At 44.1% G+C, this 21992-nt stretch overlaps 1 protein-coding gene across 4 annotated transcripts in view; it reads right to left on the bottom strand.

Moving 5' to 3' along the window:
* Nucleotides 1–21992, bottom strand: part of Paip2b (poly(A) binding protein interacting protein 2B) — a 61315-nt gene that overhangs the window by 23954 nt on the left and 15369 nt on the right. Inside the window, exons 2-3 of one of the 4 annotated variants that reach the window (XM_060383459.1) lie at nt 11471–11832; nt 10893–10951 (exon numbers count right to left, since the gene is read on the bottom strand). In XM_060383459.1, the coding sequence (XP_060239442.1) occupies nt 10893–10921 (29 nt within the window). In that variant the 5' untranslated portion in view covers nt 10922–10951; nt 11471–11832. Of the gene's footprint in view, nt 1–10892; nt 10952–11273; nt 11408–11470; nt 11833–21992 lie in introns of those variants that run through there. The other 3 variants (XM_021641707.2, XM_060383460.1, XM_060383462.1) reach the window with 3 other exon arrangements.

Genomic DNA, 21992 nt, shown 5'->3' with positions numbered 1-21992 from the left:
TCCTCTAAGTCAGAAGTAAAAGGTAGCAGGCCTTTAGTCCCAGCTCTGAGAAGGCAGAAGCAGGATCTCTGTGAATTAGAGGCCAGCCTGTTCTGTAGAGTGAGTCCAAGCTGTTACCTAGAGGAACCCTGTCTTGAAAAAAAAAACAAACAAACCAAAAAGAGGGGGAAATGGGGGCGCGAGGGTAGGACTGGGAGGTGAGGAGAGAAGGGGCTGGAATCAGGTTATAAAGTGATTAAATAAATGAATAAAAATAAGGTGGAGAGCAATAGAGAAAGATACCTGATGTTGCCTCTGGCCTCCGCATGTGTACACATGTGCTTGTGTAAGTCTATATGTACACAGTCATGGGTAGTCACAGCTAAGAAGTCTTATTCAATTTACCAAATACTTCCTAATTTTATTAATTTAGTCACTTCTTTTATTACATTTACTAGTTTATTATTCCTATGATGTATCTCATCTAAAATTCAGGTACTGACTTAACTAACATGACAATAGTAAGAAAGAGCATCATCTTGAGGAGGAGATGAGGCCTGGGAGTGGGACTACAGGGCTTCGCACAGTATCTGGTTTTCTCATCCTTCTGCCTTCCCCCTTTTAAGGACAGCAGAGAGGATGAAATGTGCTATCCTGCAAGCAGAACAGCCTCACCAGAAAAGCAAACCTGTGACTGCCTTGATCCTAACATCCAGAGGTACAAGGAAATAAAACTTCTGCTCTTTGTAAAGACCTAGTCAAAGGCATTTTATTACAGCTGCACAATCAGACTCAGGCACCTACCTACCTACCTACCTATGTCTCACTATATAGCCCTGGCTGTCCTGAAACACACTCTATAGACCAGGCTGGCTTGGAACTCAGAGATCCACCTGACTCCGCCTCTGGAGTGTGGTATTAAAAGGCGTGCACAACCACAACTGGCTATTTATTTTATTTTTAACCTAATGCCTATTAACAGACCATAGACTTTTATAAACAATGTCCCAAGATAATCTGTGAAATTATCCTATTGAATATGTACAAAAATCACAATATGCTCCTTAATGCACTTAAAAGTACTTCGAAAGGGAGAAGAGATTTACAAAATATTTAATGACAAAATTGTACACAGACCAACCTTCAAGTTTTCCCTAGTTGAAGGCAGTCAATCATCTTTCCAGGAAAACATCAAAAAGGGGTCAGCAGAGGGACTCTGATCTCTCTAGCTTAGCTCCAAAAAGAAATTTACCATGTGTAAAACAATGTCTTTTTAACAAAGGCTAATAAAAAAAACATTAATGAGGGCAATTATTACATGTAAAATATGTCACTTTTCTCACCGAGTCTCTAATGTTGTCAACTGATAACAAAAGCAGAATTATCAGAAATGACACAACAGAAGTCTGAACACATCTCTGCTAGGAGTCTTCCCCTCTCTAGAAGTCAGAATACAATTCTGCCAAGATCTCCTCTGTAATCATCTCCATTTGAGATCTGATCATACATTAAGAAAACAGGACTCAAGTTATTTGTATCAGGAATAGTCTACATGTACATTGAAGGTTTTCTGAGAATGAGTTTCTAGCATGAATCTGTGCAACCCACCTCCTGGTCCTCAATAAATGATTTTGCTGACTGTCATTTTTAGAATGTTACTAGTAAAATGAATTTGTATTTGATTAAAATTAAAATTGTATTTGATACAATTTTAAGAAAAAAAATTGTCATAGCTAAGAGGGGGAGAAAAGAGCCTGAATACATAATAGTAAGATAGAAACACAGCGGATACACATACACAAAAGTTCCCCAGAAACGAAGCAAGTGTGACAAACTTTCAAAGTTAACTACTGTTAAAATCTTGTCCAGGAGGCCATGGTCAGGGCAGAATTGCTCTCTGAGAAGACAAGATCAGTCAGGAATGGGCAGGTTTTAGAGAGGGAAAGGCTTTAGTGGCAGAATCTGGACTACACCAGAATCTGGACCAGCTCGGGACTTTTGAAAAACTGCTTAGCAGCCTTGGAATGTATAAACTGTAAGAACAGAAGTAAAGTCATCATGAAGTGAGAGCATTTAAGCCAAGTTCCCCGAGACCAAAGGTTCTCAGCCTGTGGGTCTGACCCCTTTGGGAGTCACATATCAGACATCCTGCGTATCAGATATTTACATTACGATTCATAATAGTAGGAAAATTAGCCATAAAGTAGCAACAAAATAATTTTATAGATGGGGGTCACCATAATACGAGGAACTGTATTAAAGGGTCACAGCGTTAGGAAGGTGGAAAACCACTGCACTAGACCTTTTAGAAAAAGATAAACTCTCTACAGGTAACTTGTGCAGAAAAACATGTGAACCACTGGAAATCAAGGGGCCAAGAACAAGAATAAAGTAGCAGTTCCTCGAAGTACTTGATGGCTGTCCTTTCACGGGCTCCTCTAGAGAACTCTTGCCTGTCCATAAAGCCACTGAAGGGTGAATCTGGCCTGAGGTGTTGATTCACCTGTTGCAGTGCTAGAGCCTGACTTCAGCTTACCTCTTTCTCTTTCTCTCCTGAAGCCCGTGCTGGAGGCACGTGCTGCACTACTGAGCTACACTGCTGCTCCTTTTACCTTTACTTTTTTTTTTTTTTTTTTAAATCCCAAGACAGAGTCTCACTGTCATCCTGGCTGACCCAGACATCACTTATGTTGGCTGGCCTTGAATGAGATCTGCCTGCCTTTGCCTCCCAAGTACAGCAATTAAAAACATGCACCACCTGCCAGGCATGGTGGCACATGCCTGCAATCCCAGTACTTGGGGAGGCAGAGGCAGGTGGATCTCCGTGAGCCCGTTTGGTTTTCTTTGGACAGGGTCTTACTAAGTTGTCTAGGTTGGCTGCAAACTTGCCGTGTCCCTGCCTCAGCCTCCCAGGCATCTGGAATCAATTAGTTGCCTGTACCACCTCACCTGGTAAGACCATATTCTTAATCACCATCCATTTAGCTCTGTAAGAGTGATGAGAACTGACTTCTCTCAAATTCTGCAAATGGCCATGGAGTAGGATAAAGAAAAATGGTATCTGGTAAGAGGACTGAGGTAGGAACACACTCACACTAGCCATTAGTATATTTAAATCACAATATGCCATATCTCTTACCATAGACAAAGCTGCATTCAACCTGAAGCTTGCTAATACTTTCAGAATGCCTATAATCTCTTTTAGGCAATTCTTTTTCTTTTTTTATTAACTACAGTTTACTCACTTTGTATCCCCCCTGTAGCTCCCACCCTCCTTCCCCTTTTTTCCCCCCATGCCCCTCCCCAAGTCCACTGATAGGGGAGGTCTTCCTCTCCTTCCTTCTGCTCCTAGTCTATCAGGTCTCATCAGGAGTGGCTGCATTGTCTTCCTCTGTGGCCTGGTAAGGCTGCTCCCCCCTCAGGGGGAGGTGATCAAAGAGCAGGCCAATCAGTTCATGTCAGAGACAGTCCCTGTTCCCATTACTATGGAACCTACTTGGACACTGAACTGTCTTATAGGCAATTCTAACATCCCCAAAGCTATAAAAACTTATTTTTTCCCTGTGTATTTCATGTCAGGACTTAGTTGGTAGTAGCAAAACTTGACCTCAACTGATGTGAGGTCTTTCTCACCCACCTGGCACAAACACTCCTGCTTGCTCAGAAGTATGAACATGTCTAACAATGATGTCCTAAAGCTTCAGAGTAACACATACCACAAACAGTGCATCTTTCTAAACCAAGTCTCAACCGGCCTTACAGGCTTGAGGAGCCTCTACAGATTCATCTTCTAAAGGATCTCATCTTTGAGAGTGACCACCGTCCGAGATACTCTACCATCTTTAGGAACTCATAAATCAGTAACATTTTGAAATATCTTTAGGAGAACAGGAGTACAAGTTTTTTAAATTGCAAAATATAAAAATCTCCTTATTGATGTAATTTTATAAGACATATTTAGCACTGAAAAATGTAGGGAAGCCATAATTCAACACAAAGGGCAATCTGATAAACCATATGAATTTAATTTTGGGAAAAATACCATATGGAACTGGGCATGGTGGCACATGCCTTTAATCCCAGCACTCAGGGAGGCAAAGGCAGACAGATCTCTATGAGTTCAAGGCCAGCCTGGTCTATACAGTGAGTCCAGGACAGCCAGGACTACACAGGAAAACCATGTCTCAAAAAACAAACAAACAAACAAACAAACAAACAAATATACTATATGGTCCTAAGTTTTCTTATTCTACAGGCTGATGAAAATTCATAAGAGACCAGCACTAATCTGACTGAAGACTTAGTCAAGATGTTTATATAAAATTACTTTATGTCAATGGGTTGAAGAGATGGGTCTGTCAGCAAAGTACTTAAGTCTGAGGACCTAAGTTTGAGCCCTAGAACTCATGTCAACACCAGAAACCCCAGGACCGTGACAGAAGAAACAGGAAGATCCCTGGAGGCTCACTATCCAGGTAGTCTAGTAGAATCAGTGACATAGAGGTATTGTGAGTTACCTGTCCCAAAATGTAAAAGAGGATCCCTGTGAAACCCAGGTCAGCATGATCCACACAAGTTCCAGGATAACACAGAGACTCTATCTCAATCAATAAATGAACAAACAAACAAAGTGGGGAGTGTGGAAGACATTCACCATTGACCTCCGGCCTACAAACAAATACAGGCCCAGGCATGCATGCACACATGCACGCGCACACATACACACGCAACATTAGTTAAGTTTCTAAACATGTAGGCTCTGAGGCCCCACCCAAGAAGACTGTAACTCAAGAGGGTTTAGAGAAAGCCCTTGAAACCTAAATTGTTTTTTAGAAAATGCCTGGGCTGTTTCTGATATGCTGCCAGATTTCTAACAGTGGCTAGCCTAGAATCTAATTCTCCCTTCCCTTTCCTCACCCCATTTTTCTGTGGGGTAAGGGAACAAAATAAGCATGTGCTCTGTCAGGGAGTGCACCTGACCAATGCGCACAGCAGTTGTTTCTCCAAACAGTCCATGTTGACCTAGCGGCTCAGTCTGGAAAAGGAGACCGAGAGAAGGGAAGCAGACATTAGAGAGATGACAAGCCAGAAAGCCACTGAAGCACAACTCCTCTATGAAGAGATCCAACTTCCAGGGCTCCCCTTCTTACCCACACCTCCTACGTACGCCACCTCAGCTCAGACAGTACCATCTTCCCTAGCAAACAAGAATCTGAAAAAGCTGGAGGTGCTGGAATGCACCTGCAATCCTAGTATGTTGGCTACACCGAGTCCCAGGCCCACCTGGCTACGTGAGACTCTAAACAAAGAAAAACTTACACGTGTACAGTTTATGTACATCTAGACAGGACACAGTTATGCATGCGCATCCAAACACACCCACAAGTGATCCCCAGTCAGTGTCTCCAGCTTCCACGTCAGGCCATTTTCAAGAGTTCAGTCGTGTCTGCACGTATACCACGCGCACAACTGGTACCCACAGAGGACAGAAGAGGGGACTGGATCTCCTGGAACTGGAGTTACCGACATTTCGGAGATACAAGGTGGAGGCTGAGAACTGACAGAGTTCAGGGGTCCTCTGACAGAGCAGCCAGTTTTCTTAACCACTGAGCTATCGTTTCCATTTTTCAGTCTCAAAAGGATTTCAGGACTTATTGTTACCACTCAGTGCACTGACAAACCACTTAAAAACATGGCAAGTGGGCTCTAGCACTGATCTTCACTTAGCCCTCAAGCTTATTCTGGACTGTTTTCTAGATAGGCAAAACCTTGAATTAGTATTTCAGGGAGGTTAGCAGGTGCAGGAGGCACAGGTATGAAAAAATGATGACGTTTTCTGAACATGCCTGACAGACTGAAAAAAAATCACAATAAAAATAAAAAAGTAAATAATGAAAAATTACTCAAAAAAAGTTGCAAATGGCTTGGCCAGAAGGCATGGTATAAATGACTACAGAAACTTAAAACAGATTCAAGTTTTAGGCGGAAACCTAAAACATGTAAAACTCTGGCTGGTGCTGAGGCCTCCGTAACTCTTTACTAGCGCAGGTATTAAATTCTCAGTCTTTAACGCAGTGATGTCACTCACTCACCACCTATGAATTGCTCATGCATCATTCATTATTTAAGTGCTGAAATATAATGAAACTCACTCTCATAGAGCTCACACAGCAGAGACAGACTAACAACTGATTTACCATAGTGAAGCAAGAGAGACAGAGGAAAATGCAGTCTAACTTAGAGGAAAGGAGTGGCTACTGACAAGCAAATTGCTGAGGGGAATTTTCTGATATGTGCCCTTTGAACACAGAGTCACTGCATAGACATGCAAGGAGTGGGCCCTACTTTACTTGAATTGGTATTTTCTTATTCTTTCTTTCTCCCCCCACCCCTTTCTGGCAGGGTTTCTCTGTGTATCCCCAGCTATCCTGAAATTTACTCTGCAGTAAAGCCTCAAAATCAGAGATGCGCCTGCCTCCGCCTCCGTGAGTGCTGGGATTAATGTGTGCACCTCCATTCCCGGCCTGAAGTGGCATTTTCAATGAATTTTTCTCGCACAGAAATAGCACATACTATTGTAAAAATTGGAAAGCACAAAAAGTAGACAGACAAAATAGGAACCTGTAGAGCATTGCAGATGCCTTCTTCAGACAGCACTTATTATTTCATGCCTGCTATGCATGTTCATGTATGTATGCATGCAGATACACTGTAAAGAGCAATGGGCTAATGGTGCTCTTTAGTTATCTTAATGACACACACACACCCCTTAAGGGTGTACTGGCTTCGTCCGAGTAAGTCTTGCTTCATGTTATTGTGTACATTAAGAATTAGGAAGGGGCTAACTTTTACCCTAGTAAACATGTGACCGTTGGGAATCTAATCTGAACTAACTCAGAGGCTGTAGCAAGGGTGCACAGGCTTGACCTGGAGTGTGGCTGGGCTCATCATCATTGTTGGGAAAAGTACGATGTATCCAGCAAAGGGATTAGCTAAGTAAACAGCTGTAGTCCATGAGGGGAATCTACTTAAAGTAACACCTCCTCTGGGAAGCCTTTCAGGAGGAGCTGCCACGTGTCAGGCTCTCAGCCAAGCATCAAGGCTGAAGGATGGGACATGGAGCCTGCGGTCATGGAGCTCGGTGTAGTGAAGAAAAGAGCTGTATGAACAAGTAGTTTTACCACAGTATAACTAGATGCAGCACCAGGAGGCAAACATACTGAAAATTTGACATGTGTCAGCCATTTTGCTAGATGGCTTTATCTTGTAGTATCTATTATCATGTAAGATAGGTGTCTAAAGAGAAACCCACAAACCCGAGGACCCCCCAGTTATCCTCTGAAGAAAAACAACTGTCTCTAGAATCCTATTCAAATATACTAGTACATGAGACAGAATCCCTTTTCTTTGTATATGAGAGATCAGACCAGGACTCCGACCTCAGCTAAAGACAACATATAGGTTAAACTTAGAGATCAGGAACCAAGACCCTAGCTTGACTAAAAATTCTGCCCGATAAGAATCTTGTTTTAGCAGATTAAAGATCTAGTAGTGTTCGTCTCCTCTGGAGAACATAAATGTTAGGTGGGTAGAGCATGGGAAGGTAGGTATCCAGGACTAAAATCATGTCTTTTTATTTTTTTTATTTTTCGAGACAGGGTTTCTCTGTGAAGCCTTAGTGTCCTGGACTCACTTTGTAGACAGGGCTGGCCTTGAACTCACAGAGATCCACCTGCTTCTGCCTCCCTGAGTCCTGGGATTACAGGAATGCACCTCGGCACCTGGCCAAAATCATATCTTAAGTATTGCCAAGTTGTTGCTCTGTAGCAGTGGGTCTCAACCTGTGGGCCATGACCCCTCTGGATACTGAACACGGGTTGCATAACAGAAATCCTGCTTATCAGATATTTACATTACAATTCATAAGAGTAGCAAAGTTACAGTTATGAAGTAGCAACAAAAGAGTCTTATGGTTGGGGTCACCACAGCACGAGGAACCATATTAAAGGGTCAGAGCACTAGGAAGGTTGTGAACCACTGCTCTACATGGTTTTGAAAGTATTAAGATCCAGACAATGTGGATGATGAAATGATTTTCCATTCTCCTTTCCATTCAATCCACCATCACCACAGGCAATGTGTGTATGCCTCGTCCCTGAAACACAAAAGCGAAGTTAGGACACAAGTTCAAAAGTCCAAAGCTGGACCACAGTTGTTCATTTAGTAGATGGCAGATCCAGATTTCAAAGAACAGTCAGCAGGATTCTTTGACAATATCCCACAAATGAGGAGATGACCCAGTTAGTAAAGTACTTGTCTAATAAACGTAAGGACCTGATACTGGTCCTCAGAAGCCACCGTAAAAAGGCAAGTATGGTGGTGTGAGTCTGTAATACTGGCACTGTGGGGGCAGACGGGCAATCTCTGGAGTGTGCTGGCCAGCCCACCTACTCTAATCATTGACTTTTAGGCCAGTGAGAGATCCTATGCTCCCCCCAACACACACACAGAAAGGTGGCCAGCTCCTAAGGAGCACCTGAAGCTGACCTCCGGTCTCCATAGTCACGGGCACACAAACACACTGCGTGCATTCACACTCACATACACATGCCTGCCAACACACGCAGGTTACTGAAGGGATCAAAGAGAAGAGAATATGAAAGATAGAAATGGTCTGGAAGTCCTCCTGAGCTTTGCCAAAGGAAAGAGAGTACTTGGTATAAGCCCAGATGAGATCATCTCTAATTTCGACCTACTCAAGCCCTAGCTGTCTTTCTGACTCAAATGCCAGAGAGCAGGACCCTAATTTCCAGCTTATTTGCTATTATCTAGAATACAGCTTATAATTGCTTAATAAATATTTGTTGCATGAATGAATAAGGGAGTACATTTCCTAATACTGGACCATTCTAGATGGATTTGGAGGAAAGGAGGACCGTGAAATGAAAACCTAGGAATAATTCACAAGTCTAATTCTTATGTGCAAATATTTTCACTTGTTAAAACTTGCATGTAGCCTACAAACTAATACTGTGGCACCTTTCAAGTCATTCATGCTGTGGTTAGTCTTCACTGTTACCTTGACTAGACTTGGAATCCCCATGGAAACATACCTTTGGGTACGGCACAAGGTTTAACTGAGGCGGGAAGCCCACCCTCAATGGGAGCAGCAGCATCCCAAACTGGGGAATTCATCTCTCTGTGTCCTCACTATGAGTGCAAGGGGACCACCTCCTTCCAACTCCCGCTGCTATGATGGACTGTACCCTTCAACCTGTGAGCCAGAGCGAATCCTTCCTTCCTGAAGCTGTTTTTGTCAGGTATCTGCTCAAAAAGAAAACCAGGCATGCACATGGATATGCAGATAGTGGCACCCTTGCTCCTTGCACCTGTTCTAGGCAAGGCTGGACCTTCTTGGTTAGGTTCTCACACAGAGATGCCGGAGGACAGAGGAGGTAGGGGCTAGTTCTGTGCTAGGCTTTGGGGTTAAATGGACAGAGTTTGAGTTTTAACTCTGGTACCTGGTAGTGGGCAAATCACACTTCTGAAAATCATTTTCTGTTCTGTAAAATATAGGGAACAAAATCTAACAGGGTAAATGCTTTTCAGAATTTAAGATTATCATCTACACGAGACAGGTAGGTTAAGAAAATGCACTTCAGGAAGTCCAGAGCAACGAGAGTTGAGGCTGGAACATGGAGGAAGACGGCTTCTCCCCGTCCCACACACTGAACTGCAGAATCTAAGATCAAGATCTTCAGGAAGAAAGCAAAAGCTATGACTTTCTAAATCCCTAAACAAGTAGCCACTAAGTACAGATTTATGGAAGACAAGATATGTACATATGGTATTCAAGTGCACACTTACAATTTACTAGTGACCAACTCAGGGATCTGCAATTTGTTCATGACTCTGCCAACTACTATAACTGACATAAATTACAATTTTAGGATCCTGCGCTTTCCAGCTAGATTCACTAATAAGGTTCAAACATATGGCCTATGAGACAATGCTGTCACCTTTGAGTAAACGCTGCTTTAATTCACTCTAACTCTAACAGATGTGCTACTTTCTCTATTAAAACACAAAAATCTTACCACAGCAAAACACAGGGAACTATACTGTTACATGCTACAAAGGTTAAAACAATAGTAAAGCTTTTCCACAAAAGCTTACAAACTCCAAAACACAGTGAACCTGATGCTAAATTCACTGCTTACTGTTTTGAGAAAAAAAAAAAATTCAGATATAAAGTCATGAAAATCACATGAGAACAATGCAGTTTCGTACACACATATATTCTCCCTCTCCTTCCCTCTCTGCCCAGAGGGCTGTATGTACTCTTATTCTAATATTCGATTTCCTCCAGCTTCCAAAATACAACCCCCATGGTCCAGTGTTCTTCCACTTCTAAATTTTCAGTGAAAAACTACGAGTGATGAGCTAATTTCTTCTCAGTAAATGTCTAGCATATTTTTATTTGGGTGTGAGGCAGTGTAAAAGACCATCTAGAAACATATGGCTAGAACCACTACCGGAAGCCAAACACTGTCATACTATGGAAGTACAAATTCTCTGTGAAGACAATGCTGAAGGTCGTCCCTGAGCTGTTGTAATTCACTCAGAGGTTGTGTGTGATAATCACATATGTCCCGTATCTTATGGACGCCCGGGATGCCCAGGCCCTTCCTACAATGTAAATTAATGCTTTGACTAAACTCTGCCAGATAGAATCCCGTTCCGTCCACGTAACAGATTTCAAATTGGCTGCTGCTGCAAGCCTTTTCACCTGCATTTTCAGCAGTTTTGAGCAAAAGCACTTTATGGGGACAAAGATTCTAGAAAAGGAGGGTGATCAAATGGCGTGTAAGGGGAGGCAGAAATAGTTTAAACAAGCCTAATCCAGTTCGAACCTTGCAGAACCTGTGTTCAGCGTCGTCATCTGCCCCTCTCGCCTTCAGCCTCCAGGTGCCTACAAGCAAAGTGAGAGATGTTAGTTTCCAGGAAAATGAGGCTAAAATCCTAAGGTTGAGGGTGCACCTCGAGGAAGGGAGAAGAGACCGGAGTCGACAGAGCATAGCAAAGATGGTGAAAAGGGATGAGGTGAGAAGAGCTGGCCAGCGCGCGCCACCGCGTCGGACGGCCTGGGCCGGGCCGGGCCGGAGAGGGGCTCTGCGCGCTCTCGGACAGCCCGCGGGGAGAGGGGCTCTGCGCGCTCCCGGGCGGCCCGAGACGAACGGGGCTGTGCGCGTCCCCGGATGGCCCGAGGAGCCGGCCCCGACGCCTGAACCTACCTGGCCGCGCGGACAACGCCGCCCCGAGGTCCGCACCACAGCGCAGCGCCGCCCCTCAGAGCGCGAGCCGCGGCGCACAAACGCTCGGGGTACCTTGGCCCCACACGCGCGCTCCGCCCCGCCCCCCGGCGCCAGTCATTGGCTGCCGGACACCGCCCCACCCACCTATTGGACAGAAGAGAATGCCGCTCACTTACCTGGTCTTGATTGGTCTAAATGTGAAACAATGCCCGCCCACCTCTTTCAGAAGTTCCAGCTTGTGATTGGTCTTAGCTTCCTCCATTCGCTCCGCCCTCATTGGAGACTCCCAGCTCTGATTGGCTGAGGCGGCATTGGTCACGCCCAGATTCCTTCCTGAGGGATCACTGCTCACTCCCCCACATGGGGGAGGAGTCTGAGCACGACGACTCCCGGTTTGTTTACAACGGCTTCTGCTGCCGCTGCGTCCGTTGGTTGAACTGGCCGCTATTCTCGCCTGTTTTGGTCACTCAGCAAGAGGGAGTCCGGACTCTGAACGATTACCTCTTCTGTCCACTAGCTAGAGGACACAGGGGACTATCTGAAGAGGGAATAGTGAGAAGGTAGGCAAAGGGTGGACCACGTCGGACATACAGCGCACACTTGTATGAAAATGTCCTTGGGTAACACAGTATCATGCACAATAAATACCACAGTGAAAAATTTTAACTTTTATCAGGCTGTCAAATGGACCCTAAAATAATGCGCAACTCTTAGGGAAGAAGAAAAGCTCTGTCCATAGCAGGCTTCCCATGCCTTCCACTGCTCTGTCCACAGCAGGCTCGAGGCTGAGGCGGGAGGAGGGCAAATTCCTGGGCAGGCTACAGCTAATTTTGCGACCACGTCTCAGAAAAACAGGACTTTGCGATCCTCCTGCGTCTGCGTCGAGCCTGCTGTGACTGAAGAAGACAAGTTTGTTTCTACTTTCATGGCAAACATCCCTGCATGATTTTATGTTTATATTTTTATGTAGGAACCACATATTAGAGGAAGCATATGGTATTTGAGGTCCTGCGAGCTAATTTTTTCAATACGGTCTCCCATTTCATCCACTTTCCTGCTAATGACACAATTTCATGCCTCCCTCCTTCCCCAGGGAGTGCCCTCCCGTGGTTGGTCGCTGTAGGTGCACTGCCCACTCTTTTCTCACCTTTGGAGAACTTTCTAGGGCACGGGTTTTTAATTGTACATATTCATGTATTTACGTGTGGGCATGTGTAAAGTCAGAGGACAAGTTGGAGGAATCGGTTCTTTCCTTGACCAACTCAATGGCTAGGTTTGGTGAGACTCCTTTAGCGTCTAAGCTTCGTGATGGCCCACACTGGATTCTTTAAAAAATATATAGTTATTTTTAATTTGTGTATATGCGTGTGCCTGTATGTGGGTAGAGACACAAGAGTGCAGGTACCCACAGAGGCCGAAGCCATTGGATTCTCCAGAGCACCTACAACATTCCAGGCTCTATATAAATGATGTGGTTGAAAGAATGATGATAATGTGTGTGCTAGAGCTCGGACTGGCAGCAAAGAAGTAAGCCAAGAGTATTCAAGTATTCTACTAACAAAGAAAAGGCAGACTTACTGAAAGGCTGGGGAAATGGCATTTTAAGTAAAATGGTTAGTTTAAGAGCTCTGTTGCTCTCCTTGTGAAGCTAATGTCCTCTCCAGGTCTTACTATCTCCCTCTTCTTTCATAAGATTCCCTGCACTCCGCCCAAAGTTTGGCTATAAGTCTCAGCATCTGCTCTGATACCCTGCAGGGTAGAGCCTTTCAGAGGTCCTCTGTGGTAGGCTTCTGTCCTGTTCCCTGTTTTCTCCCTCTTCTGATGTCCATCCTCTTTGCCTTTCTGAATGGGAATTGAGCAACTTGGCCAGAGTCCTCCTTCTTGACCAGTCTCTTCAGGTATACAGATTTTAGTATGTTTATCCTATATTATATCTGGGCACAGGGGTCTTTTCTGAGACTGATACTCCAACCAAGGACCATGCATGGAGATAACCTAGAACCCCTGCACAGATGTAGCCCATGGCAGTTCAGTGTCCAAGTGGGTGTCCATAGTAATGGGAACAGGGGCTGTCTCTGACATGAACTCTGGCTGGCTCTTTGATCACCTCCCCCTGAGGGAGGAGCAGCCTTACCAGGCCACAGAGGAAGACAATGCAGCCACTCCTGATGAGACCTGATAGACTAGGATCAGAAGGAAGGAGAGGAAGACCTCCTATCAGTGGACTTGGGGAGGAGCATGCATGGAGGAGGAGGGAGGGTGGGATTGGGAGGGGAAACGGGAGGGAGCTACAGGGGGGGATACAAAGTGAATAAACTGTAATTAATAAAAATAAAAAAGATATAATATTTTAAAAAGGAGCTCTGTGAAGACAACATTGAACAGAGAGACAGAAATTAAGTGCAAAAATAAAGATTGGGAGAGAACCACTAAGATGCACATCTCCAGAATCTCCTGTGTTGCCTCATTTGTTCTGAAGCTGTGTCATTAGGTAGGTTTGCATTCCATTGAAGACTACCAACTCAAGTATAAAGTTCCATTTGATGGTTCTTAGACCCGTACCTGTAGATACCAAGTCCATGCTCACTCAGGTCCTGTCCTTGTTAGCTTCAGCTGTCAACTTGACATGGCCTAAAGTCTCTTGAGAATTGAGGGATTGGCAAAAGCAAACAGGCCTGTGGGCATGTTGGGTGTGTCTCAATGTTAATCCAAGTTCATGTATTAGAGTTTCATTCCTTTTAAGACTTAGTAATATTCCAGTGCTGGATGCATTGCTCACATCCCTGATTGACATTCTTGTTCCAAATCCTTTTTCACGTTTTAGAATCAGGTTATTCAGACTCATAGATATTTGTTTTTTTTTTTAATTTTATTTTTTTCTTATCAGTTACATTTTATTAACTCTGTATCCCAGCCGTGTCCCGATCCCTCATTCCCTCCCAGTCCCTCCCTTTCTCCCTCATCTCCACCGTGCCCCTTTCCAAGTCCACTGATGGGGGGGGGACCTCCTCCCCATTCATCTGATCCTGTTTTATCAGGTATCTTCAGGACTGGCTGCAAAGCCCTCCTCTGTGGCCTAACAGGACTGCTCCTCCCTTGGCGGGTAGGGAGGCCAAAGAGCCAGTCATTGAGTTCCTGTTAGAAATAGTCCTTGTTCCCCTCACTTTGGGAAACCAATTGGTTACTGAGCTACCACAGGCTACATCTGAGTGGAGGTTCTAGGTTATATCCATACATGGTCCTTGGTTGAAAGTCAGTCTCAGAAAAGTTGTTTTGTTTTTCAAAACAGGATTTCTTCTTGTAGTCCTGGCTGTCCTGGAACTCATTCTGTAGGTCAGACTAGCCTTAAACTCACCTGCCTCTGCCTCATGAGTGCTGGAATTAACGTGTGTGTCACTATGCCCAGCTCTTCTTTCACGCCCCCTTTTCTTCTTTCAGCTTCTGAGGTACAGTCTAACTACATATCCCCCGACTGTCCTCAGACTCCCAGTTCTCCTGCCTTAGTCCCTTGAGTGCTGTAATCAGACTAGTAGCATCATGCTGGCTGCGCTGTCTTTTTTCTGTTGAGTTGCCTTTAATGTTTAAGAAGTATTTCTGATTGTGGGGGCCTGAGGGATCACCTAGGCCCTCTTTCTTAACAGTTCCTACAAGCACCCCAGGAAGAAGCAATGGACAGCACAGGAAGCCTGCTGTGGACAGGGCTTCTCCTCTTCCGTAAGAATTAAGCGTTTCTTGTAGGGTCTATTTGACAGCCTGCTGAAATGAAAATTTTCCCTATACATATTTATTGTGCATGATACTGTTACACAAGTGTGCGTTGAATGTCCGGCATAGTCTACCCTCCATTCCTGTCTTCAGATACTCTACTGCGTCCCCTAGACATGTTTGCATCTACTTTCATGCCATGCATACCTACATGATTTTATGTAGCCACATATTAGAGGTATTGTATTTGACTTCCTGTGACTGATCTAATTTGTTTAATACAGTGATCTCCCATTTCGTCCACTTTCCTACAAATGACACTTCATTCTCTTTTACAGCAGGGAAAAAACCATTGTGTGTAAATACCACATTTGCTTTATCCATTTCTCTGTTGATGGACATCTAGACTGTTTCCATAGTTAGCCACGGTGAAGAGTGCTGCAGTGAGCGCTGATGTGGCCAGTGTCTCTATGATGTGATAACTTGGAGTTCTTAGGGCCAAAACCTTGGCAAATGGAAATTTAAACTGCAGTGGAGAATCCAGAATCTCTCTGGACTATGGGAACACACACACACAGACGCGCACACACGTACTTATGTAAGGAACTGAGCATATACATGTGCTCCTCATGCATGCAGGTGTCCTTAACGCCAGCAGAAAAAGGCATCAGATAACCTAAAATTGGAGTTACACTTGGTTGTGAGCCACATTATTCGTGTGTGTGTGTGTGTGTGTGTGTGTGTGTGTGTGTGTGTGTTAGGAACAAAACCTTGGGCCTCTGTAAGAGCAGCAAGCATTCTTAGCCACTAAGCTATCTCTCCCACCCCTGAAATGCTTCTTTTTGGTGTTCCGTAAGTCAGTCATCCGCTGACTGATGAGTCTAGGCATGATTCTACCCCAGAAGCTTCCCATGGAGACACTGACTAACCCAACACAAAAGACCTGGAGATGCTGGTATTTGGAGATTGCCAATAAATGTATGGGTGCCAGCTTATTCCCTACAGAGAGATCAGTGGGCCAGCAATGGAGACTTAGTTTAATAATGCCTGTTTTATTTTCAGTGTTAGAGATTGAAACCCTGGTTTCATGTATACTGAATAGGTGCTCTGTTAATGAACCATGCATGAGACAGCCCTTAGTACCTCATTCCTTAATATACACAGCTAATGACAACTAGATAGTAGAGGAAAGCCAATCACAAAAAAAAAAAAAAAAAAAAAAAAAAAAAAAACTGAGCTCAGTGGAAACAGACAGTGGAAACCAAATGGTAACAATGTAGCCATGGTGGCTCACACCTGTAATCCCAGGACTGGAGAACTTGAAATAGGAGGATCACAAGTTCAAAGCCAGCTTGGTTTGTACAGCAAGAAGAGGTACTGCCTCCAACAGAAACCATGAAAAAGTAGGACAAACTTTTATACAACAAACTATGTTCTCAAATAAGAAACATTCAAAAAATGCCAAACAGTTCTTGGAAGTTGAAAATCTCAGCACCTGGAACATTATTTTATCTCACACTTAGAAGAAAGCAGGCTCCCATGTTCTATACATCAGCAGGGACAAGAAGGCTATGCCTTCTCTTATGTGGCTGTGGCCTGGAACTCACTCTGTAGCTCAGACTGTCCTGAACTCATGGAGTCCCACCTGCCTCTGCTTCCCAGGCTCTTGGATTAAAGCTGTGCCACAGCTCCAGGCTTGTCCTTCTGAGAGACTTAGGGGCTGGGAGATGTCTCCCAGCCAGCAGAGTCCTTGCCTAGCGGAGGAGAAGCCCTGGGTTCGGCCTCTAGCACTGCAAAGACCAAGCATGGTGGCCTACATCTGTAATCCCAGCAGTTGTAAGGTAAAAATGAGAAGATCAGAACTTCGAAGACATCCTAGGCTAAATAGTGAGTTCAAGGCCGGGCTGAGAACAATGAAACGCTGTCCCAGATAGATAGATAAATAGATAGACAGACAGACAGACAGATAGATAGGTAGGAAAAGGTGTGTATGAGACTTGAAGAGCAACATTTGCATTTCCACTGGCACCAAGAACTTAGCCAAAATGGACAAATTTAGCTGCAAGGAAATCTAGAATATGTAATATTTATGATTAAGTGGTTAAAGTGAGAAAAAATCAATATAGAAGACCACATAAGAGTTAGAAACCCAACGATAAAGTTGATTAAAGGGACCACGAAGCAAAATAAAAACAAACTTAAACAGAAGATAGGGAGACATGAGAAATGTTCTGGGAGAAAGTGGCTTCCAATGGAGAAGGTAGTCTTCCAATGGAGAAAGTAGTCTTCCAATGGAGAAAGTAGTCTTCCAATATTCCAGGAAGAACAACAAACAGAGATAATGAAGACGCATCTCATAGCTGAAATAACTCAAGTCCCTTATGAAAATGAACTCAACAAGAAGCCCAGTGTGGTGGACAGGACTGTAAACCCAGCATTCAGAAGAAAGGAGGCTCTTGAGTTTAAGGCCACCCTAGGCTACCTTTGTCTCAAAAGCAAAACTACAAACCCCACACATTTTGAGTAGAGAAGACCTATATCAGTAATGATCAATACTCAGTTTTAACTAGGAGCCAGATCTGACTTTAAGCACTAAGTATCATCTCATTACATCTTCAAAGCAACAGAATAAGGGCTGTATAATCCCCACTTTAGAAACAGCCAGACTGAGATTATGCAGCGGGAGGCACTCTGTGTTCCCACAGAGGAGGAATGGATTCAGATATCACACTGATGAGATTACACACATACCAAGAGGCACAGAAAGATGCGCTATAAACCCAGTGACAGCTCCTGTATCTAAGGCTCCCAAGCAGATTACAAATGCATTGAGAGGTCAGAATCTCTGACTACCTTCAGGTTTCATTGTGCTTAGCTGGAAACTGGACAAGTTTGGTTTTTTTGTTGTTTTGTTTTGTTTTGTTTCGTTTTGTTTTCCATAGGTATGCTGGGACCTGCAAGATTAAACTCTCTGAAACAAAGGAAGTACTGGGGCTAGAGGGGAACACTTCCTACTTGTTTGGGGGCAAGAGGAGTCAGCGTCTTCATTGCTCCAAACTCAAGTCGAAGCTTCATAAAGAAACAACGATCTTATAAACTTCCAGAGAAGAGACAATCACATGAAGATGAGTCAGGTGGGCTGGGAAAATGGTTCCTTCCATCAAGTGCTTGCTCTGCAGGCCCTGAGGACCTGATCAGATCCCTAGCATCTGTGTGAAAAGCCAGGTGTGGCTGTTGCACACCTCTGCTCCCAGCCCTGGGGAAGCAGGAACAGGAGGAACCCTGGAAGCCAGCCAGTCTAGCTAAATCAGTGAACTTCAGGTTTGGTAAGAGGCGATGTCTCATGGTACAGGAGGTGGGCTCCTCCTTTCTGGGGAATAGGAGAGGGGCGAAGGGGAAAGAAGGTGGGAGGGTGGGATTGGGAGGAGATGAAGGAGGGGACTACAATCAGAATGTAAAGTGAATAAATTATTAAAAAATTAAAAAGGCATTGTCTCAAACAAACAAAAAAACAAACTCTAAGTTGGAGAAAGACACATGATGTCAATCTACAGCCTCCACATGTGATTGCACACTGGAAAACCTGCAGACATGTGCACACACACACGCCCAAATACACACAAAATATAAATCAGGCTGAACATGGCAGCACATGCCTGTAAGCTCAGCACTCCACAGCAGTGGCTAGTTTGATGCGGGCATCATCACTTACCGAGTTTGAAGCCAGCGGGGTTATACATAAAAACTCTTCTTAAAATGTCAAAAAAAATAAATTAAAAGAATCAGGAATCAGAAGAAAACCACACTTTCTAAAGCCGAAAGTCTAGTGGGGGAATACTTTTAAAGCTCTGATGGTTGATTCTTCTGAGCTACAAATCTGTGTCCATCCACTTGATCAGGGCAGCAGAGGAGTGGAATGAAGACTTTGATAGACAAGCTGCTCATATCAACTTATTTTGCAGGAAAGGAATCTTCAGCCCAGAGGCCGAAGGTACCTGCCACAGTGCAGCTGTCCCTTCTTGAACTGCTTAAAACCACACACACACACAGTCTAAGAGGCAGAAACTCACAGGAAGTTTTTGGGTTTGTTGTTTTCTGTAGTGATCTCGTGCAAACTGAACATAAAATCTGAGAGTATGTATATGGAGAGAACAGAGAGTAGGAAAGTGTTGTGAGTGGCATAAGGGAGCTCATTTTCTATAGTTCATTGCAGGAAGGCAATAGATAAATTAGGTACCCTAAAGCTAAAGCAATTACAACAGTAACTATATAAGCATGCTACTAATATATAAAGAGATCTATGTATCTGCCATCTGTCTATTATCTATTATATATGTACTTATCATTTATTTATGTATTGTCTATCTATTATCTGTTTATCATGTCTATCATCTAATAATCAAATTGTTCTCAGCCACTATGATTTGTCTTGTGCTCCTGAAAGGCCGCGATTTTGGCCAGCTGAAGTTGGTTTACATGTAGACTCTTGAGAGGGAATAAATGTGAGAGCCCTGGGAAGGCCCGTGGTGGCTGCTGCTCCTCCCGCTGCTGAGTTTGCTATTGTTGGTTTGCTGGATTGCTGGACTGCTGTTTGCTGCCATTCTGATGATGAAGACTGGACTTCTTCCAATGAACTTGACACCCCTAATCAACAAGAAGAGGTCTATGTACCCTTTCCCCTCTAACCTTCTTTCTCTTGGGGGTTGGAAGGAATTGGGGTGGAGAAGGGTAGTAGATATAAGAACCCAATAAAGTAGCCAAAAGCCCTGCTATCAAGTAGACTGTTACTTTGGCCAAACACAGTTCCAGAGAGATTCCCAAGGTGTGACTCTGGGGATGGTTACAGGGTTTTTATCTTCAGTCTTCTCTGCTAGTATTTACTCCTTGACCTTGTTTTAGGATCTCGTTACTTGCCTCTGGCACCTTGCATGATAGATAGGTTTGACAGGGTCACTCAGCCTTAGCATCCACTCTTGGACAGAGCTTTGGAATCTGTCCTCTACTTAAAAGTCTGGGACTCTGAGTCTCTAAGTCTCCTCCATTACACAGGGGTTATAGAAGGTCTAGCTTGGCTCTGAAGAGCTTCAGGGAAGGCCTATAAAAAACTACCCTATGCCCGTGTTTCCGTGGCCAGGAGCTAGAGGGCTGAGATCAGCGTCAAAGGCTGGAAAAGAGATCAAACACAGACAGGTACTCAATGGGAGGAGCAGGAGCCAGGATGTAGAGACAATGTGGAATGTATGCACAGGTATGGAGAATGGCATCTTCTTTTGTCCCAGCTGGCTTTAACTGTCAACTTGACAGAGCCTAGACTCATCTGAGAAGATCGCCTGGATTGAAGAACTGCCTATATCAAACTGGCCAGAAGGCATATCTATGGGGGGTCCTTTTGATTGCTGATGGATGTGGGAGGACCCAACCGCTGTGGGCAGCACTCTTCCCTGGGCAGGTGGTCCTAGGCTGTATACGAAAGCTAGCTAACTCCTCGTCATTAATCACAACACTCAGGAGGCAGAAGGTGGTGAATCGCTGTGAGCGTGACGACAGCATGGTCTACAGAGTGAGCATTCCTGGATGACTGCACGTCCTGAGCTGGCCCTTCTTAGCCACTCTGAGAATTAAGTCTCTGCTCAAGCACAACCAAAATGCAGAAGATCCTTTGTAGGGGGGGCCCAGAGTATAAGACTAAAAGGACAGTCTAATGAACCTTTAGTTTGAATTTCCCAGAGATGTGGGAGAAGAGTCCATGGACAGCAATTAGCCACAGGAAGGAAAGACTGACAAAGCTGAGCAATGCAGATCCACAGCACTTAAGAGTTCTTCCATTTCTCTAACCAAGGCTAAATGCAAAATTGTCCATCTCCCGCAGTGTGGCCACAGTACACCTCAAAGACATAGTTTGGCCAAACTGGCACTGGTTGAGTCAGTTAGGATAGATAGCTGAAGAAAGAAACCCAGAGGAAGGTTCCAAAACCTGCTGAGGAGCCAAGCACTGCGTTCTCTCTTTCCTTCTCCTTCTCTCTCACAGACAAACACACATTCACTCTCTCATACACAGACACACACACACACACACACACTCTCATACACTAACACAGACATACATATACTTAACACACACCCTCTTTCTTGCGCACACACACAGACATACACAGACACACACTCTTTTCTCTTTCTCTGTTACACAGACACATTCTCTTTCTCTCTCTCACACACACACACATTTTTTAAAAACAAATCTTTAAAGAAATCAACATTAAGCAACAGAATTAATAATTTTCTAAGATACTCAGTATATATTTATATTTCCACATTCCTCCAAAATGTGTTTTATAGCTGCTTTAGCTTCTTATTTAACCGGTTGTCGTTATCATTAAATAACGAGCACCAGTGTTACACCGATTGCTATTTGCATGCCACCCCATTAAGCGCTTTTTAACCCTGGCTAACCTACTCAGGCCCTGGTTCTGACACAAAGGTGGGTGGGATTTTCAGACTTGGCCAGATCCAGCACTTGGGAGGCAGATCGCGTGAATTCAAGGCCACTCTAGTCTACATAGTGAAAGGGTTAGACTTACTTTGTAACCTACATGTCTTCTAAAGCCTATAGTTTTGAGTTTTAGGTCCAGGTTAAGCTAAAGCCTCTTAGTACCTTTCCAGAGAGTGAAGGAATATGACCCTATCTGTGAGGACAGATATAAAAAAAGGGCAAGCAAGCAATGACCTTCACTCAGCAAAAGGAGGACCAGACCCTTGTCCTTGAGATAGCGTTTCTTAGCAACGAACCTAGACTTCTTCTGAGTAGCTTTTGACCTCCAGCCAAAAGTCTGTAGCCCCTAATCTTCAAGAATGAGCTAACCACTCCCACCTTCAATTGCAGCTGCATCCACACTTGGCAGGACTGGCCAAGCTTGAGCTCCTAAGACTAACCAATTATCTTACTTTATAACTTCCTCATCCAATCCTAAATTGCCAAAACTCCAACTTCAAATT

This window comes from Meriones unguiculatus, chromosome 5 (assembly GCF_030254825.1).
Source record: "Meriones unguiculatus strain TT.TT164.6M chromosome 5, Bangor_MerUng_6.1, whole genome shotgun sequence".
Lineage (NCBI taxonomy): Eukaryota > Metazoa > Chordata > Mammalia > Rodentia > Muridae > Meriones > Meriones unguiculatus.
Note: the sequence above shows the minus strand (reverse complement) of the source record. Positions and strands in the feature narration are given on the sequence as shown.